We start from the raw sequence: 21199 nt of genomic DNA on the forward strand, positions 1-21199 counted from the left end.
TTATCAAAAAGTATCAATTTATGTGTACAAAAGCACCGGAAACGTTTGAAATGCCCAGTTTGTATTAATTCTCTAGGAAAAGTATTGGTGTCGTATAGAAACAATGTCAAAGTTTTCAATAAAATCATCCAAGGATGATAAAGGAGGCCGAAAAAGTTATTTTTTTATATTTCAAAGAGTGAACGAATTTAATTTTCTGCATAAAAATATTACGAAAAATCTTTCAAAAGCTAAAAACAAAAATAGTTTAAATTATCTATTTTCTATTCTATTTTATATTCTAACTTCAAATTCCAATATCTTACGAGTAAGCATAACTAAATTTTATAGAAAGATACCAACAAAGTTTTTAATGTTTAGTTTAGCTTAAAATCAATTATAAAAATTACTTTAAAAGGGTCTGAGTCAGGGTTCGGACATTACTTCGAAATCTACTTCTCTACTTCTCTTTTTCAGGAACTACTTCAATTTCTTGATTGAAAAATATTTTCAAACAATAAATTTAGAGAAATTAGAGAGAAAGGGATTTAACTTCAATTTTGAATCTGGTCTAGGCATTGAGAAATAAAGCTGCACTAAAATCTCAAAAGATGAATTATTTTATTCGAATCCAAGATATTAATAAAATGTACAGTACATACCTATCAAAGTAATTTTGACTAATTTAGAAGAATTCTTGATCAAAAATTTGTTAGATTATGCTGAACTGACCGTTTTACCCCACAGCACCGTTGCAACGACTAGATCGGAAAGGTTTTTTGGAAAAGAATATAATAAAAAAAGTTAAGAAAAATAATTTTGTTGAAAAATATCTACTTCCGAAATTTTGGAATTACCTTACTTTTTTTTTCAAAGTTGCTTCGAAATTTTGAAACTGAATTCCGAATCCTGTTCTGAATTGATTTTCAGATCCAAAAAATGTTATGCCATTTAGGTATGTGAATTGACGAGACTTTGACAGTGCCTTCATTTTATTTGAAATATATTTTGAACATGCAAATTCTGTTTAAAAACTTATTTTAAAACCAGGTTGTAAATTAGTTGAAAATTGATTGGAAAACATTTTAAAAGGTGAAAGGTGGAACAAGGAGGACAGATGAAAGTAGCAGTTTACAGTTGAAGATGACAATTGATGACAGATAACAATAAGAAGCAGAAGGAGAAGAAGAAAACCGTAAACAAGAACTGTTTTTGTTTTGTGGGCTGTTTATTAGAAAGGGTACAACAGCATCTAACTGATTAGCCCAAATGTTGTGTCTGGGGTTTCACCTGTTTCGCATTATTTCAACTAAAGTTCAAAACAAAACAACAAAAGATACAGTTGATAAAAAATGTAAAATGATCGATGACATTTTACAATTCACATTAGACAAATGACAAAGGGCATTTCATTTATAAAATTGAAATTTAAAAAATTAAAATGCACGACTGAGGTCGCACGTACTTGCTCTTGCAGTTCAAAGCACTTTTATGTTTGTCTACTTGTAGATTTTAAGAGCTGGCTCTTAATTAAAAAAAAAAATTGATATTGGGGAAGAGCCGACATTTAGGGCGGAATAGTCGTCACTCAAGTTGAGAAATATCTTAAGCATTCGCTCAAGCGAATCCTTATTCATAGTCATCACTTGAGTCGAAATTTTCCTCAAGTGAATGTCTGAGGAGGCTTTTCTACTTGAGGAAGCGCTTAAGTTTTTTTTTCAGTCAGTTGACATTAAAACGCAAGTGTCATTGCGAGCGTTTGTTTTTATTATTTAACAATTAAAAGTTGCACTAATTTTATAATAAAATAAATGAATCGCGAATATTTAATTGAGTTGTACGAGTGGGACGACGAATTCGACGAGTATGTTGGACAAACGAGTGCGAATTATTAAAACAAAAGTTTTTTTGATGACAGTTAATTCAAATCAGTCAAATTTTCAAGTTTGAGAAAAAATTGTCCTCAAGACAAGATTTTTCTTTACTCAAGTGACAGCCCTATTTTCAATTCCCTTGAGCGATTGCTTGAAATATTTCTCAACTTACTGGAGTTGAGAAAAATCTAAACTCAAGTAACGACTATGAATTTCGCTCTTAGGACATGAACATTTTTTTTTGTTGTTTGACATTTTTGAGAAAAAATAAAAATTCAATTTTATTTCCACTGCTTTAAATATTACGTATACAAAGTTTAATCAAAAGCGTTAGAGCCGTTTTCGAGAAATTCGTAATATCGTATTTTTTGTATGGGAGGTATACGTTCTAAACGAGATATAAAAAAACAAAAAAAAACCAACTTTCAGAATTCCATAAAAATCATCTGTATCAAATTTGAAGAAAATCCGTCCACCCGTTTAGGCTGTGGAAATGTGTACAGATGGACGCACAACCGCACAGACGCACAGACGTACAGACGCACGGACGGAATTGCGAGACCCACTTTTTTGGGATTCTCCATCATCGTAATGTTGGTTTTGATTAAAACCTCAAATTTTTTTTTCGACACGAAACCAATACTTGCCCTATAGAGCAAGTAAAGATTGAATTTATTGAGGACATAGTCACATTACCAATTTTGTTTGATTTTCCTTTAGATACATAAATTGAAAGCAAAAAAAGGAACCTTATTTTTTCGATGGGTAGCATTTTTCTAAAATTAAGGAAAGTATATGAACCTTGTTTCAAATAACGTAAAAAGGTCTAAAATACCCTTTTACGCAAACAAAAAATAATGTATTTAAAATATCTAAACAAACCATCTTAATTCTTTATCAGATGATAATATCATATTATGAAGTCTATTGTTTTTTTAACTAGATCAGCGAATATGGTGATCTAATAAATTAAATCTGTAGCATTCCAATAATAGAGGTGTTGTTCAGTTTTTAAAAGCAAATTCAAATGCAGTTGAATTGGGTGTAAAGAAACACACTTGTTAACCAATAAATTTATACTTCGCTGCACCCTGTCGAAAATTAATTAGTCTAATCAAAGCAAGGTTTTTGGTTTTATTCCAAATCTCGGCTCTAAACATCTAAACAACCACTACCTATATCCGTTAAATTCATTTGTGTAAATTTGACGCTTTTAAACCAACAATCCAAACAAACTTAAAATATATTTAAAATAAAATCGTTTTACAAAATTGTACCTACTGAAAAAAGCTATTTTAGGTTTTTTGTTTTGTTATGAGAGAGAAGATTAAACATTTATACGCGTTAGATGATGTCAAAAGCAGAGCGCATTAGCATTCACACCAAAATGTATAGGTATATAAATAGAAGAGAATCCAGGACTATTTTCATTCAGAACCTCAGCGTCATGATTAATGTATGCGCCAAATTGCAATGCTTATTTATGTCCTATTTAAATGGAATTAAATATATATCTATCTATCTACGTCTGAAACAGCATTCGGTCCTCTATTCCAAATTGAATGGAAATTAGCCAGGCACCAACATGACACAGGACGAAGAAGGGGCTGGACGAGATCGGGACTTGGTACCCAATGACGGGTAGTTGTATCCTCCAATTAGCTAGACAACTACTGCAATTGCAACCCACTGAATAATTGATCTCAGTTAACTATTGCTGTCATTGTGTGACAGTGGTTAGGTCCCGTTGTTCGGATACAATGGTGGATGCGGTGAGAATTGTTGCTCCATCTCCCTTGGTAGCTGCTATACAATATAGAGACACTAGGTTATGGAGGGGATTTTAAGTCCAGAAGGGAATATTAAATTGAACAGACAAAACCAAACGCAGTCAAGGTGAACATGTATGTATCCAGGGGTTGAACATTAAATCCCATAGATATTCGGCGGATTAATCATCATTGATGGCTGCAAAACCGCACAACGTGCATTTTCAACCTGACTTTTTATCCCAAATAATATGGTAGATTCGTATTATTATAATAGTGATGTGTGTAATTTTTACTATCTTTTGGATATGAATTGTACTCACTAAAGAAGTTGAACAAACCTCAATAAGATAAAAAGCTGGGAATTGATACTTCCAAAACGTTCTTTTAAGAAAGAAATAGTTTTAAAAAATTTAAGCAACTTATTAGAGATTTTATTGAATTAAATCCTCAAAAATGCAACAAAAATCTATTGAAACCAAAAAAAAAAAACACTCTAGTACATTTTTAAAAAATGTAATAGGTTACATAATAATTAAAAAAAAAAATTCTAACTTTTGAAAATCAAATATGTTTATTTTTTTAGGAAATAGTCTGCACAGCACTGTAGTTTGATATTGCAGATGTGCATGCTGATTTCTGACAGCCAACATAGACACTCACACAGTGTCGATATGTATTTGAATCCTTATTCGATAATGGCAAAATAATTGATTAAATCCACTTAATAGAGGTGCGATGAGGTAGGTTGATGCTGATAATGGAGGAGGGGTTGTTGGAGTAGCAAATGGTAGCGAGAGGTGACGCAACAAATACTTATTATTATATAATTTTTTTTCGGGATTTATGAGGATTATCCGATTTTGGCGTATAGTATTTTCACCCCACTCCGGAAATGAATTATTGACAGATTTTTGAGTTGATCACTAGTAGAGAGAGAGAGAGAGAGTGAGCGATTGAAGTTCGGAGAAATAATTTTGTGCATAATGAATTGGGATTTGGGCACTAGGTCCAAAGTGAATTGGATTTTCTGAGAAGCAAGAGGCGGATTAAATTCAAAATTAATTTTCAATTGTTATAGGTGCTTATTGATAGTTCATCATTTATTTGTGAGGGATTTTCGGGAGATAATACGTAGAATCTACATTCTACATTTATAAAGAGAGAAAATGAATGTTTAATTAGGAAAGCGGAAAATATCTAAATTTGTAGGTAAGTAGGTTTTAAAAATATTAAATTCAAATTATCTAAAATCTGGAGTTAGCGATATTGAGAAGAATTTTGATTGAAGTCAAATTTAAAAGTCTAAAGGTGAAAGTGGATTCTAACCTTTTAATGAGACCTATTTTTGTGAGAACTTAAGTTTTAGTTGCTGGAACTGCAAAGGAGATAATTTTGCTCTATCAACCTAGCATTATGATTTTTGCAAATATTTTAGGCATTTTGTAAACAAAGGAGTGGCTAGTAGTATTAGCTAGTAATATTACCAGCCACTCCTTTATTTCAAACGGTAAAGCTTTGGAACAGAATTAATAGGTCACATTTTAGTTGATGGGTACTAGATATAGTACTTGTTTAGGGTTCATAAAAAAAATCAGACTCGAGACAACAATTTTCCATGACATTACGATGATGGAGAATGCCAAAAAATAGGTCTGGTAATTCTATATGGCTGTCTGTCTGTGTTTATACCTCGAGCTACAGCTTAAACGAGTGAAGTAATTTTCTCCAAACTTGGTATAAAGCAGTTTTGGGTGGATTCCTTAGAGGAGAAAAAGTTAATTTTTTTCAAAAACTGCGATTTTACTATCCATATTTTTAAATTAAAAAAAAATATTTTCTGTTATTAACTTCAACTGTACCTGCCACTGAACGGTTTTTTTGGTTTCTGATTATCTCGTACAAGATTATCCCGATTTCAACGAAAAACACGATTCAGGATTTAAAAAAAAAAAATTATTTTTGTTTGAAAAATCAATTTTTTGAAGGCGGTTTGGTGAAAAATTTTGAAATTTCGTTTTTATGTGTGAATTAATTGTTTCTACAAAATGGCATAGGTAGCAACTTTTTTTTGAAACATTTTAGAAAATTTTTATATAGGTATAAAAAATTATTTAAAAAAACGGCTCAAACGATTTTTGATTTTTTTTTTCTAAATACTCTTTTTAATTCAAGAAATCAAATGACATACTTTTACCATAAGAACAAGTACGTGCAACCTCAGTCGTAAACAGATGGAAAAATACCTGAATTTGAATATGCAAGGTTTTGAATTTTAATAATTTTTACTGGTCAGTGCACCAAAAAAAAATATTTTTAAATTATTGGTTGCGAGTTTTTTCTTAGAACCTGGAGACCTTTCAACTTTTTTATAAAATATCTGAAAATAATAAATATTAGGTATTTTGAACAATAGATTTTATAAATAGAGCAAGGAGGTCCAAATTTACATGTTCGTTATTGCTATCTCTTAATATAAAGTAATATAAATTGGTTATACCTCTCGTTTTTACAGGTTTTTTTAGATTAAATTAAAATAGTTCTTTAAAAAATGATAAGAATTATTTTGTTCTCATGAACTGTTAATATAAAGGCAAGGACATGCGACTGAGTCATATATTTTGTATTTAAACACTTTGTACATACGTACACAACATTATGTAAATAATGACCATCAAAATTAAATATTGCTATTTATAAAACTATTATTTAAAATTTAAATGCTTTAACTCACCCCCAAATCTTGAATTCTTGTACATGTGGAATAACCTTCACATTTGACGGTTTCTAGTCCATACCCATTTTCATCTATTCAAAGTGCTTAAATTCATTATATTCAGTTTTTAATTGTTCTTGAAAAAATATGTTTCAGATCCTTTCTACACATGTTCTAGATTTTTAATAATACATAATGAATGTATCTACCATCGATATCGGACCCGTCTTTCTTTAACTATTAAAATCGAAAAATAAAAGTAGTAAAATAAAATGTATATGACAGACTTGTTTATCTGTCTACTACGTTCACAATAATAACAAGTTTTTTTATTTTGAATTTCTAAAATTCTTAAAATTCTAAAAGTGCATAGAGATTTTTGGTCTTGTCAACGCATGTTAACGTAAGCCCAAAGTGACTTAAATCGAAATCATTATAGTAGAGTCATTGTCGACTTGTTCCACGTGGCATATAATAGTGCGCTTTTTTAAAAATCCTGCCAGATAACAACTTTCACTCATGAAGTACTGCCCTTAAATATTGTGTTTGGACAAAACAAAGTCAAAATGAGAAAAACATGACAGGGTGCCAATATCCCAGCATTTATATACATATTATAAATTTTTCTTAGCTTTCTATAAAAGTCAGTTTTAAAGTTCAAGTGACCTCAACTCCAAAGCGTTTAATTTTAATAATTTTTTATTATTTTTGTTATTTTTTCTTCGTTTCTATAAAAGTATCGAATGGCACGAGGCAACGATAAAAACGTGACCCACACAATAGTTTCTTTTTCGAAGCTATCGTTTCATACAAATAAGATGAGTATTTCAAAAAGAAAAAAACCTATAAAGAGGGTATAGAAACCTACAAAAAAAACCCATAGAAAGGCTTAATGCATACAAATTTACAAATTTTCATAACAATAAAAGAATACAAAAAAAAAAAAAAACACTCACCAGAAATTCCCGCATCGTTTATACTTGAGGTTGATGAAAATCCGGGCAGCTTTCGCCATCCCTTTCGATTCCAGAAACTTCTTGCTTTTGATTCAGTTGGCACAATTGGTCCCGGATCTTCGGCAGCCTTAATTTTCGCACAATTCAACACCCGATGACCACAGGATGTCCTTGTAAGGAAAACACTATTCCCCGACTCCTGGTCCTGTGAACGTTGCGACGAACGACAACTATTCGATCCAAAAAACGCACAATTCTGCGAATTATGCCTATTCTGGTTAGCAGCAGCAGCTGCTGCTGCTGCAGTAGCTGTCTGACGGGCAGTCAATAAATTCGATAAAGCGGCATTCGTTTTGTGGAGACGAAGACTTCCAATATAACTTGCCCCACTACTGCCACTAAAGCCACTATCCAAATCACCGCAAAATGCTGGATTGGTATTGGTCGCTACCGGCGACAGCAGGTCATCGGACGGCCCAACCGTACTAAGCAAATCTGCTATGTTTGCTTCGGAAATTGCATCGTGATGACGATTGCGGGATGCTCTTGTGTCCACCATCGATGTTGTTGTGGATGGCTGGTTGTCCTCATCCGTCGGACTGCCACTTGGTGGAGTTTCGGGCATCAACATAGCCTCCACTGATAAATTGAGCTCACCTAAGATCTTCCGATGTCGATTTTGGACACGACGGAACTCTTCCTCCACCATAGACTGATTGAGTGAACCGGCTGAATGTGATGTTGTGGCTCGCATTCCTGCACCCGATCCAGACGAAGAACTGGTCGATGCGGCAGCGGAAATTTGTTGAGTGCGATTTTCTCCGGAAATTTCTTCGTAAAAATTCTCATGGGTGCCACCGTAACGTGTCTGGTAGGACTGTCTTGTGGCCGGTGAAACCAGCTGTTTGTTCTTTTTACCCTTAGAGAGGAGTGCTCTGATGGAGTTTGGAGGTGGCGGTCTCGAGGAGCCAGGTAATTGTTCCGGTGGTGGAATGTTTGAGTGGCGCATTGCAGCTCCCGGTTCGTAGTAGGCATACGAGTAGTCTTGGTGGTGCATCGCATGGTGCACCATACTTAGGCTGGGAGATGTTGTGGTTGTTGCCATTGTTTCTATCATCCCGATATTGGATTGCGAAGAAGACCACTTCACGGAGGCGGTGGAGTTATCGTTACCCAAGGATGACGACGACGCCACAGCCCCTCCAGTCGAGACATTCACCGATGACGACGACTTTTTCCCCCGGAATGACTTTATCGAAATCGGTAGCTGCTGTTGGTCTTTGTCCTGAGTGCACACCTCAATGGCGTTGGGATCATCAGGATAACGGGGAATTATTCTTCGGTTACTTGGACTTATGCCAACACTCCCTGCACCCATACCCAGTGAATTTATATTGGCTGAACTATCACCGACGGCAGTTGCAACGCTCATATGGTGTGATTGGGTGTGATGGTGATGCATATGATGAACACCGCCAGACTGTGTTGGTGGTGCACCATTGCCATTGCCGGCGCCACCTGTTATCGTTGGGCTGGCGGCGGGAGGTGTTTTATTAATCTGTTTCATATTTGTTGTCAGGCCCATTTGTGACGGATAATCAAGTGGAGAAGGAGGAAAGTGGGGGTACAAAATGGATTGGGATTGATGTTGCTGCTGCTGCTGTGCAGTTCCTGCACCTCCACTTCCCGGAACCCGATCAGGCATAGCACCTGAGCTGCTGTACTTTTGGTAACTCGGGTGATGAGAACGCTGCTGGTGGAACAGTTGGTTTTGTTGTTGTTGTTGCTGCTGTTGCTGCTGATGATGCTTCTGCTGGTAATGATGATGATGCGCCTGCAGATGCGAATGTGGGTGATGCTGATGTTGGGGGTAGAGATGATTTTGGATATAAGACTGTTGCTGCTGCTGTGATGCTGATGGCAGTAGTGGTGGTGGTGGTGGCTGTTGCTTTTGTTTGCTGCGCCGTCCTCCCAAGCAATTCTCCATGGCACATGGTGAATCGATATTCTACGCTACGCTGTGTCTAATGGTCCTTCCACTTTTGCTTCTATCCTTCTTCCCTTGCTGCTGGTTTTCTCTTCGCTTCTCCTGGTCGCTGCAAATTTTCAGCCGGAGATAAGTCGTTGCAGCTCCTTGTTGCTATGATAGTGTGTAGTAGTGTCGCTGGTAACTGGAAGCAGAGAAATGGTAAAATGTCATTAAAGCGGATTATCTTTGGTAATTTATTGCTGTAATCAAGAATTTTATTGCGAGATTCTTTAGCACAGTGGCTGCATGGCGGCCGGGGTTATGATGTCTAAAGTGGATGTAAATGGGGAAAGGATCATTACGGAAAAGGAAGCTGCTGTTGATGCCTTTTTTTTTATTTTTGCTTGCTACTTGCTGCACCACTGTCGTGTAAGTGAATTAGAGTAAAGCATGCGAAATGGATATGTAGCAGACGTATACAATTTCTACACTTATATAGTCACAGCCACTCTCAATCTCGACTTGGATATAGGGTGTTGTTGGTTGGTGTAAAGGAATTTGAAATCTGGACAGGATAATGGGGTGTAAAAGGAATGTCGAAATAGGCAGACAATGGCTTGTTAGTGGAGGTCATTGTCTTGAAAAATAATATGCCAGTGAAATTTATTAGAAGTTAATAGAATGTGGGTTGAGAAATGAGAAGTTGTATTTTAATATTTTGTTTTTTTTTGTTTTATTTTCACTAGCAAAAGAGGTAATTAATTTTGAGCCTTAAGACGGTTAACTTCTTACAGGGTTTAAAATTTAATTTGAAAAAGTGGCACTTAAGTCTTTTTAGAATAATGCTTATTATTTTTTGGAAGAAAGTGCAACTATGGCATTACTGTAATAAAGTGTTTTAGTTCTATTTTGATAGCTCTTTCTCAACAATGGACATCTTTAACATGAAAATAACTTCTGAGCAGAGTTCGATTTTTATTATTTTCGCCTTCTTTTTTACCTTATTAACTTTACTATAACTACATATATATAGGTAAATTGAAGGGGACCTGCAATTTTCTGTCGAGCACAAAGGCATGATAGTTAAATCTTTTTGCAATTTTATCGGAGGAGGCAGTCCCGCTACCGCTGTACAAAATGTCTTGTATTTGAACTCAGAACCTCTGGCGTGACAGTCTATCAAACATTCATTAGTGTGCGTCTTAAAATCAAAATTTTATGGGACGGCCCCAAATTCTGTTCTACCTTCGAAGAAAAAGGTTTGTACGAATTTTTATTAGAGTCCTTCAACTTTTAGGTGTCGTTACTGGTGAAATCGTTTTTGCAGATTGATATGTAGCAGCACCCCTTAAACCTCATATACCTATGTAATAAAATAAGCTGTTGTGGACAATATATATTTTGCCTACTTAAAGATGTGCCACAACCGAAAATTTTTAAATTATTTTATTAAAACATAGACAAAATTAAAAAAAGATTTGGAAAATTTTCCAGAATTTTTTAAATCAGAATGATGAACCCGTGGAAGATACCACCCGTACATAATTTAACAGGTAGGTATTATAAATTAAAAAAAAAATCAAGAGTTATGTTGCCTAGACACAATCTATTTCTTTATTGAAAATCTATAAAAAAAAAAAAACTTTAAGGACGATTTTTATTTATTTATTTTTTTTTCTCGAAATGCAACTAAAAAATACAAGTCACATTTCTTTACAGCCCAATACAATACCTGTCTTAAGGAAAAAAAAAATTGGTTAGATTGGTTCCAAATCAGGAAAAAAAAACCCCTAATTTTTTTCAGTTTTTATTCCTAACCCTTCCTGACCCTGTTTCATTTAGAAGTTTTTACGTATGAATGATCAAACATCCGCCATTTACACTGGGCACAGAATATCGCCCTTGCTCTAGTTACTTCTTATCAAAAAAGGGCCAGAAAGGATTAGAGATAAAAATATGAAAAAAAGGGTATTTTTTTTTTTCCTGATTTGGAACCAATCTAGGAACGTCGCACTCAATCTTCGCAAAAGAGTAAAATAAGGACCACCCTAATATGCATATTAGCATGGCTTCTTTTAAATGTCAATTCTCTTGGCCAAATGAACATTGTTGTCAAATTTCAGTCATGTAGAATGGAGCAAATAGACATTTGCTGGTCCTTATTAATTTTTGATTTTTTATCGCGAACAAAAAAGTATGAAAGTTCTCTAAGCCTTAACAAACATTTTTTTTCTTGTGTCCTTACACTCTTTCCTTCTGCAGAATAAAATATAATCTGTTCCCATTATGATATTTCAAACAGTTTGTGGTGAGTGAGCAAATTTACCTTATTTCATTTCCTCCAAAAGGTAAATTCCAACATCTTTTTATTTGAAAGAATCGAAGAAGAAAAGATTAATTTTTATTTTGTCTTTATCCTACATTTTCTTTCATTCGCAAATTAATCTCTTTTCAAACTGTTGAATTAATATCTTGTACAAAACGAAGACCTGTCAAAAGTTAACTCCAGATCAAGTATCAAATTAATATACTCATACCAGTTAGCACTTTCTTGCAATTTATTTTTTTCCAACAACACTTCTGCAATGCAAGAAAAGATAAATCTTTGCAATTGCCGGTGTTGGTAACACCATAAGTTGACAGGTCTGGTATTTTAATTGCCAATGCAAATGTGAAAATGTTCATAATATATACATTTGGCAAGTACCAAAGTGCAAATTTGATGCTCGTATTTCAAAAAATGAATAAAAAAAAAAAACAAAACAAAAACAACTTAAATCTTACAACTTCTAATAAATGGTTAAACTTAAGCAAATTAGTGCTACCGTATCTCCAGCAACCCATTGCGAAATAACGTTTCTCGAACTCGAACTAACCATTCAGTCGGCATACCTACCTACTTTGCAAAAAAAAAAAGATCTTCCCTTTCTGCTCTGCCTCACCTCCAATGCTATTTCTTTCGACATAAACCTCTCATTGCGGTTATACCTTTAGCAAATTAAACACTTAAGGTGTACATGCAAAACATGACTCCTGATGCAGCATGAGACCAGCGCGACCATTAGAGCATCATCCCCGTACAGCTGTGTCGTTCGTCCGTCCAATCTGCAATGGCAAAATGGCAACTCAATATTGCGTTTATGCTATAAATTTTCAACGGTCGTGGGGCTAATTTATGGCCACTATTTTATCTAACACCACTTCGCGGACTATGAGCGCAAATAAATAAAATGCGCTCCACCTAAAGTATTCTCTAATTACTTGTCCTCGTTCAAGAGTGTTTCTTGAGTTGGCTGGCTTGGATGGACGAGCAAACCTGAACGGAAAACATGAACACGCGGAGCTCCCCATGGAACCACATCAAGTTATCCTCGGGTAACAACGGTCATATGTACATGGTTACCAATATGGATAATAGTATTTCTTATTTCACTTAAATTTTAGAATCTAAAGAAGTATGGAACAATAGTTTCTTTTTTGACGTGATAACGTCTTATAAATCGATGAACCATGGCAGCTACCACAAAAAAGTGACGTCATTTTCTAACGTTACACTCTCGCACTTTCGCAGTGCCCACAAAAATTTCAGTTCAAAATTAAAAATAAACTATTAGAGATGCAAAAATCTTCTATAGCTTATTTGAAAGATAATAACCTAAAGCTTAATTCAAATGAAGGATTTTAAAAAATTTCGCCATTTAATAGGGTAAACAGGGGTAAAACATAAAGATGAAATTTGGGCTAAAATATTAATGAAAAGTTGTAGAGAGTTGATTTTGCTATAGATAGATGAGATTAATTTAAGAATAACTGCATTTAAGAAAAAATTCTAAAAAATTTTGGAACTAAGTTATAACGTTTTGTTTGAACGTTAAACACGTGTTGTGGCTATGACAAAATGATGGTTTTTGGTAGGGAATTTTTTTTTTGACAATTCTAAAGGTACCAGGTATAAATTTTTGAAAAACACCTTGTTTTTTGGGTAGTTTTTGATTTTTATTTTTTTTATTGGAGCGTTCAAAAGATCTCAAACATGTAGGTTTTGGCTTTATGCATACATGTGTAAAAATTGGAATCGTTTAGTGAGTTTTGACTGAATAACGGAAGAAACAAGTTTTTAATACACACGTTTTTTGACCGTTTTTAACCGATTTTCATCGTTTTATATTTTTATCTTTAATAGATACAGGAATAAAGTATATCGAGTAATAATAGACCATGACCACGACTAAATGTGTGCGAAGTTTCAATCATTTTCGTAAACACAATTTCGAGATAACGGTAAAATAAAATTTTAGAATTCAACAGCTTATAACTTTTGACCAAGAGCAGATAGAAATTTTATTAAACTTATATGAGCATCCTGATACAATTACCTTTCATTTGATATATCACACATATCGGTAGACTAACTACAAGCTACACAATGTTAAATCAAGAAACTTGCGAAAAACCTCAAAACACCAGTGGAGTGTTGCCCCCCGAACAGCCACGAATGTGGGAAGTACCGTAATCTCAGTCTGGAAATTCGACATGATAGACTTTAAAAAATTCTAACTTCTCTTGTAGGCATCTTTGAAATGCGATTTATACGTCATATGAAAGGTGAAATAATAAGCTTTCACATCGTATAACATTTTTTATAGGTTGTCAAACAAAAAAATTGATTCCATAGCGTGAGAACATAAAAATAAATGTTTTTTGTTGCTTTTTTTAATGAAATTGGATCGAGTTCAAAAAATTCTAGCTATTTTTGTAGATGTCTCATAGACCTGATCGATATATATATTTTGAGCTAAGACAATAAGCTGGTATAAAATTTGGTGTAGGTTGTTAGGGAAAAAAAATGGAATTGCTTTTGCTCATTGTTTTCAATAAGTTATTTTTATACTTTTTGCGCATTGTAAAAATTTAAAAATGGTTTTATTCTTAAGAAGAAATGCTTGGCTTTTAAATTGCATAACTTTTTTTGTAAGCTTTTAAAATAAAAAAAATAATATAATGAGAAAATAAAAAAGGTATTTTTTTTAGCTTTTTCTTGAAAATTATGATTGTTTGAAATAAGTAAACACTTCAATTGACTCATTTTAAACAAAAGCACACAACCTGTTTTCTGACGACGTTATCACGTAAAATCATCGTCCGTAAGCCGGCTTAACAGACAACCTCTTCTTTTTTAACGTAAAAAAAATAATCATCATGTTTCAGATTCATAAACCTCAGGGATTCCTTTTTTCCTCATTTAAACCGAAGTTAGAAATTCAAATTACAAAAAAAAAACTTAACTGAATATTTTAGAATTTAAGAAACCCGAAAAAACTTAGTAGGCAAACAAACAAGTCTGTCATGAAAACTTATTCATAATATTTTTATTTTCCGGTTTTAATGGTGAAAGATTAAATTTAAAATACAACAATTTGGGAAAAAAGAATATGAAACCATTTACCTGAAGATCAAGTCAAAAGCAAAAAGGATAACCCTGATTAAGAAAACATGTTTTTAAATGGACTTTTCTGAACAGACGAGCTGAAAATAAAGATGTAATGAAGTCTGATGAGAAATCAAGATACAGGGGTGAGTTGAAACATTTAAATTTTTATTCAAATTGATTTGGTGATGAATTTCATTTGAGATTTAGTGCAGAAGAAATACAGTGTTATGTAGGATGTTTTGTTTTAGAAAATTTTTACCTACATATGTATGTAAATTGGAAAAAATAACAAAATAACCAAATTGCATGTTTTTTTTTGTACCTATAGGAATTAAAATTTGTTTTAAATACCATACTTTAATTTAAAAAAGTGGTAACTATATGTAGCTATACGGACGTTTGTGAAATACCCCAACTACAAAATGTGTACCATTTTGATGTTCTTTTAATTTTTCGTTGAAAACTTTTTTATTTTCTTGAAGATTATTTGATCTTATGTTTGATTTGGATTAAAGGTGAATAATTTTGAAAGTATGAATTTAATGCGGTATATATTGTAACAGATATAGAGAAACACTCATAGGGGTTTTTTATCTGCAATCAGGGCTTGCAAAACTACAATATTTAGAATAAGCTGCATTTCGTTTCATGAGCCATAAAATATTTATGCTAAAATTAAAATTTTTGAGCCCTTCCCTCTCAAATATTTTAACCCTTATTGAATCTGTTGAAACTAGGTATATCAATTCCAGTAATCCGAGAAATATGGTATGCTTGGGCAAATTTTTGGATTTGAATTTTCGGTTGAAAATTAAGTTTAATTTTTAAAGGTTTTGTATACAAAAAAAATCGTTCGATTCTGCTCAGTCCTTTAAGGGGGGAAATCCCTCTGGAAATTTTTATTTTTTCATTAATTTTGTTTGCCTTATAAATTCATTTATCAACCGAAGAAACTATTTTCAGAGGTCTAAGCCTTAAATGAAGTCTCAAATGATAGTCCCGAAACCCATGCCCATTGAACCTACCTCAGTACGAAAACGAAAACTTTAAACGCTTTTTCCTCAAAACGCGCTTATTTCCGCGCCGTGCAACGTTACTCAAAAACTAATGAAGCTATCGACTTGAAATAAATTGCAAATTACTCTTTAAATCATTGGCCATTGCATGAACCTAAAAGTTCAACAAAATTTTAACAATAAATATTTTTTTTAACAATTTGTTTATAAAAAAACATTGTGTTTTTTCGTTTTTTTTGTTCTCTAATTTTTATTTTACACTTTTTTTTACTAAATTTAGGTTCATGCAATGCGTATAAATATATATTATTGAAAAAAAAATTCTTTTTTGATTATAAATAATTTTCTGGACCTGGACTCCTGGACATTGCACGGCGCAAACTCGAGGCGTCAACTTTAAAGAGCTGTAGAGCCGCCATTTTGTTTTTTTTTGTACTTCAAAAAAATTGTATCAATATTCAATACTTTATAATGTCAATACTTTCCCAAATTTCAATAAATGCTTTCAGTTTTCCAAAAAAAATTATTGAAAAAGCTGTCGTCCCGAGGGATTTCCCCTCTTAAAAGAAATTGGAAATAAATTAAATATACGATTAGGTCCCACATTCTTTCTCTTGTCGTTAAAAAAGCTCTAGTGTTAAGGCCTGTCATAAGAAAAATTATATAAAATGAAAAATTTCCGCAAATTTTTCATTTTATATAATTTTTCGGGATTTTTGATCCCATTCATTATTTTGGGTTTTCGGGATTCTGGGTTATCGGGATTTTGGGTTTTCTGGATTTTGGGTTTTCGGGATTCTGGGTTTTCGGGATTTTGATGGGTTTTCTGGATTTTGATGGGTTTTCTGGATTTTGGGTTTTCTTGATTTTGGGTTTTCGGGATTTTGGTTTTCGGTTTTCGGAATTTTGTCCCTAACCCCATGTGAAAAGCAAATACCAAAAACCTTCAATGATGCAAGCGTATAGTTTTTGTATACAAAAAAAAAAAAAGAAATCTTTTTTATTTATTGAGTTTGGAAAGAGTTTGTATGACAAGTTTCTATAACAAAGTTTTCTGCTATGATATTATCAATACAATTTAAAGAACTCTCACCTCTGCACACTCACATTCCTTTTAAAATTATAAACATGAAATCAATAAATCCACAAGAAAACATTTTGTATGTTTTTTATTATGTATTTAAATCGAATAATCTTACATTCCAAGTTTTTTTTTATTAAAACTTTAAAAAAATCAATGATATAAATATCAACTATAAATATAAATTATACTTCTTGGTTTTATAAAAAGGACTTTTATATATTAGAGTTAATCCAAATTAGGGTTTGTCAATGAGTCAAAGTACAAACGAATCAAACTTCATAATCCTTCATGAATTCTGTTTGAGTTTTATTCTATAAAAGCAGATTTATGCTAAAATAAAAGCATCACTTTATGAGTAAAAGCCTCTAATTAAAATCTATATTTTATAGTCAAAGTCCAATATGCAGTCGAATCTTAGTTGTGAATACAGAATTTCTATAAAAAAAATCTTCAACATGTTCAATTTGGGACCTTGTACAGTCGCTACAGTTTTTGAAGATTGAAATCAGTAGGTAGTTTTCAACCACCATCGATAGGGTTTATTAAAATTAAAATTTCGAAAGACACATATCAGTAGTTTGAAATCTTTTAATATTCACAGAAAGTCAGGCAACTTTTAATACAATTTACTTTTTTTTTCATCTCAATTATTTACTTCAGAATAGCCTTCGACCATTACACAATATTTCTCCAATGGAATTTCCCCATAAGCTGTAGTTTTATATTTACGTACATGTATCTTCATTTCACATTAGACCTTGATTTTTTTCCATCCTTCTTTTAACGTTGGCTATATATCATAGCATAACCCAGAAAGCCACGCATTGCAAAAGTCTATTAACAGTGTGTAAAAGGATTCTTTTTCCTATTTATATTTTTTGTATCGCCTTAAGTGCCCACTCCAACCAACTGAGTTAATACTGGCTCTTTACGACACGGCTAGGCTTCTGGATTTCATTAAACGTTCATCAGATCACCCAGATCTCTAGCTATACAGAATTATATACTCAATGAAAATAAAATGAAAAATGGCTAATGAACAAAAATTGCTAGCGTGCATGTTAAAATAAAATCAGACATTGCTGGCGCTGGGCTATGGCGCGCGGCGGCAACTTCTCAAAACTCGAACACTTAATCCGGACCGGGCCTGCCATTATTAATTAGTGAACACTCAGCATAGTGAACGGAGCAGTGAACCCAAAGTGGATAATAATATAATAACAATAATAAATTGACAGTACAGTCTTAAAAAGTGGAATTATTAACATTCCCATGCATGCATCTGCATCTATCTGTAAAATTAAAAAAAAAAAGATACCTACATTTATCCTTATAGTGGACCGTCACCGTGGTCCAAGGATGACAACCATCAGTACAGATGAACAAACAGAAAAAAAAAAAAACAAAACACAAATGGTCGTCGTCGGCGTAATCGCGTCGTTGGTCGTCGACGTCGTTGTAGTTGTCGTTGCGATTTGGCTGGACAAATGAGAAGGTTCGAGCTCTTGTCTCATTTCGATCATTTAGTGTGAAATTTATGGTGAATACCATGTTCTCCTCACCCTAAATTTATGTTTCCAAACGAGAAACTGACAAAACAGTTTATATGTAGGTATGTTTGAACGTATTTTCAGAAGCATACTCTGTTGGAGGAGGCATATTTACAAATACACTGAGAATATTTAGTGGCACTTAAAGTGACTTTTTTTGATTCAATACAAATACGTGACGGTAGAGCGCTGAAAAGCCTTAGTCTATGGAATATATCACTTTTCTTTAGATACATTTTTGTTTGCAAATTCTAAACTGGCTTTTAATTGCTGCATCTCAAATGCACAACTTCACAGACCTCGTCTTATTAATTACTATAAAACAGAACGATTTGCATTGATTTTTAATATGTTTTAACAAATAAAATGTTACGCATACGCCACAGTGTCCCCGAAGAAATGTTTTTTTAATTCCCACGCCTCTTTCCCCCCCAGATACCGCACGCGCTGGGGTCCATTTTCACCGAGTACGAAGTCATTTGCGGATGATTATCGTATCGGCAATTTTTAGTGTTTTTTGAAGGTAAAAACAAATTAAAAAGAACTAAATAAGTAAAGAGAATGGTGATACGAATATCAAAGGAAGGTCAAAGATTGGGACTGCTTAGTACAAGCATTTATTATATCTGTGCAAAATAAAAAAATTTAAAATGAACAAAAAATAAATTTAATATTTCATGTTTAATTTTCAGAAAGTGTCAAAATTTTAAAACAAAAATGTTTTAATAGTCAAGAGTGTTGATAAAAAAATAATTCAATATACATAAATGTACATCAATTAGGTATAAAGACATTAAATGAGAAAAGAATCAGTAAACATTGAACATAAATACAAAAAAAAAGTTTATGAGCGTGGTACACTGGTTTTTAGTATTTTTTTCAGACTAGTTTTATTAATATTAAAATCAAACAGATTAGTATTCAAATTTACAAGCTTACACATGCGAGTTAAGGGCACATGCATACCATAATTAGTACGGTGTTGGGGTAATTTTATTAAATCTAAGCTACGAAAGTTATAAGCACCTCTCCGGTAGTTAAAATTAATAGAATTTATGTTAAAAAAAACATAAATATTCGCAGACAATTCTTAGATCTCGGAGCCCTTAAACACTTAAGGAATCTTAAATAAGGAGTGTGTTTTTTGCCTGGTAATTTTTTTGTGGAAAATAGCTAAATAGAACGAAATAGAAGAAGTTATGAGATCTTTATTTTTGCTTAGTTGTTTCACTAGAATAGCACAACATTTTTGTAGTAGGTACTACATATACAGCTGCGGTACATATTTGCAAAGAATGGAAAAAAAGCTAGAGCAAGTAGAATGGGTTGAAATTGAAAGGGGTTGATTTCCCGCCTTTTTAACGGAAACAGATCAAAAATAATTAAAATCAACGTTAACACTTACAGTACCTTGCCTTTGCTTTTTGAAAACATCCATACATTCAAGCTGTTTTGATGAATAGTTTGTTTTTTGAAAATTAAATCAAGAAAAAAAAAACAAAATTTTACGTAAACTTTGAGTGTACGAGTTTTTAAGCAAAAAAATAAGTATTTTTTTTTTCAAAATGAATATAATTGAGTTTTTATTTTAAAAAACTTTAAAAAACGGCTCTCACGATTTTCAATTTTTGGCATACCTACTTCTTTTGGAGTTCAAATATTTTTAAGAGACTTTTTTTGTAACTTTAAACCAATTTTTTGCTTAATCTTCCAAAATAATTTCTTTTATGAATTTTTAAAGAACTTTAATTTTTCAAGCAACTTTTATTTTAAGAGCAAGTACGTTCGACCCAGTCGTGAATTTTATTTAGTACTTCCTTACGTTGTTTGAATTTTAGAACAATTTATAATAATTTTTTGTTTCTTTTAATATCACAATCTAAGAGCATGTAAAACAACAACAATTTGTAGGGTATGGGCCAGTAAGCAGTTCGGAAACGGCTGTCACGACTTTTAACTTTTTTTTCTAAGGGCCAATTTTTCAATAGTCAGTTAAACAGTCAGTTAGTACTTATTCCTAAGGATAGAGAAAAAATCAATTTTTCAACAAGCAGATATAGCTTATTCCTAAGAATAAAACTATCTGCTTCTTTCAGAGGCGAATAAAAATTATTCTAAGGAATAATCTCAACAAAAATATTGTGTCAGTTGTCAAAGCTGTTTTGAAAGAATTTTGAAAAAAATACAGTGGAACGCAAGAAAACAAAAAACAATCATGAATAAAAATGACGTTTAATTTTAAATATTTTTGAATTTGACAATTTTTTTTGTTATTCTGTAGAATAAATTATTCTTGATTGAAAAATTCAATGTTTTTATCTGATTGTTTATGAGCCTAATAACTTTATTTGTCGAACAGTTAACTGACTGTTTATTAGAAGATTGAAAAATTGGCTCTAAACATAATATTATTCTACAAGCAATAAAATGGTATACTTTTTATTGACATCAAAAAAATTCAAAAGGATGTTGTTTTTCAATTTGAAACAATTTTTTTAAGGTTCAATTTAATTTCATATAAAATTCAATTAAAAATATTCTTTTATGAATTTTTAAAAAGCTTTAATATGGTGAGAAACTTTTACCAGAGCAACAAGTTCTTACGAACCAGTCGTGCATTTTATTCTTCTGGTTTCTACACAATCTTGCATCCTGGCTGACTGAACATAACAGAAAACAAAGTTGATTTTGAAAATTTTTATTCAGTGTAAATGTTAAATTCTCAGCAAGTTTCACTGTCATTTTATATATCTATCGATATAGAAACAGCTACAGATTGCAATTGAATATGGAAGGTGGAACCGTGAAACAACATCCAAGAGCAGACAATAACGTGTTATCATTTCTCTCTGCTT

The 21199-nt window shown here is 32.6% G+C and overlaps 1 protein-coding gene across 3 annotated transcripts in view; it reads right to left on the minus strand.

Moving 5' to 3' along the window:
- The window catches only part of LOC129910538 (rho guanine nucleotide exchange factor 10-like protein), a 303729-nt gene that overhangs the window by 197677 nt on the left and 84853 nt on the right, over positions 1-21199 (minus strand). For 2 of the 3 annotated variants that reach the window (XR_008771521.1, XM_055987962.1), the window contains exon 2: positions 7295-9465. Coding sequence is in view for 2 of the 3 variants with exons in the window: in XM_055987962.1 (XP_055843937.1) it covers positions 7295-9281 (1987 nt within the window). In the remaining variant the exon portion in view is untranslated. Of the gene's footprint in view, positions 1-6356; positions 6609-7294; positions 9466-21199 lie in introns of those variants that run through there. The other variant, XM_055987964.1, reaches the window with a different exon arrangement.

Source organism: Episyrphus balteatus, chromosome 2, assembly GCF_945859705.1.
Source record: "Episyrphus balteatus chromosome 2, idEpiBalt1.1, whole genome shotgun sequence".
Classification (NCBI taxonomy): Eukaryota; Metazoa; Arthropoda; class Insecta; order Diptera; family Syrphidae; genus Episyrphus; species Episyrphus balteatus.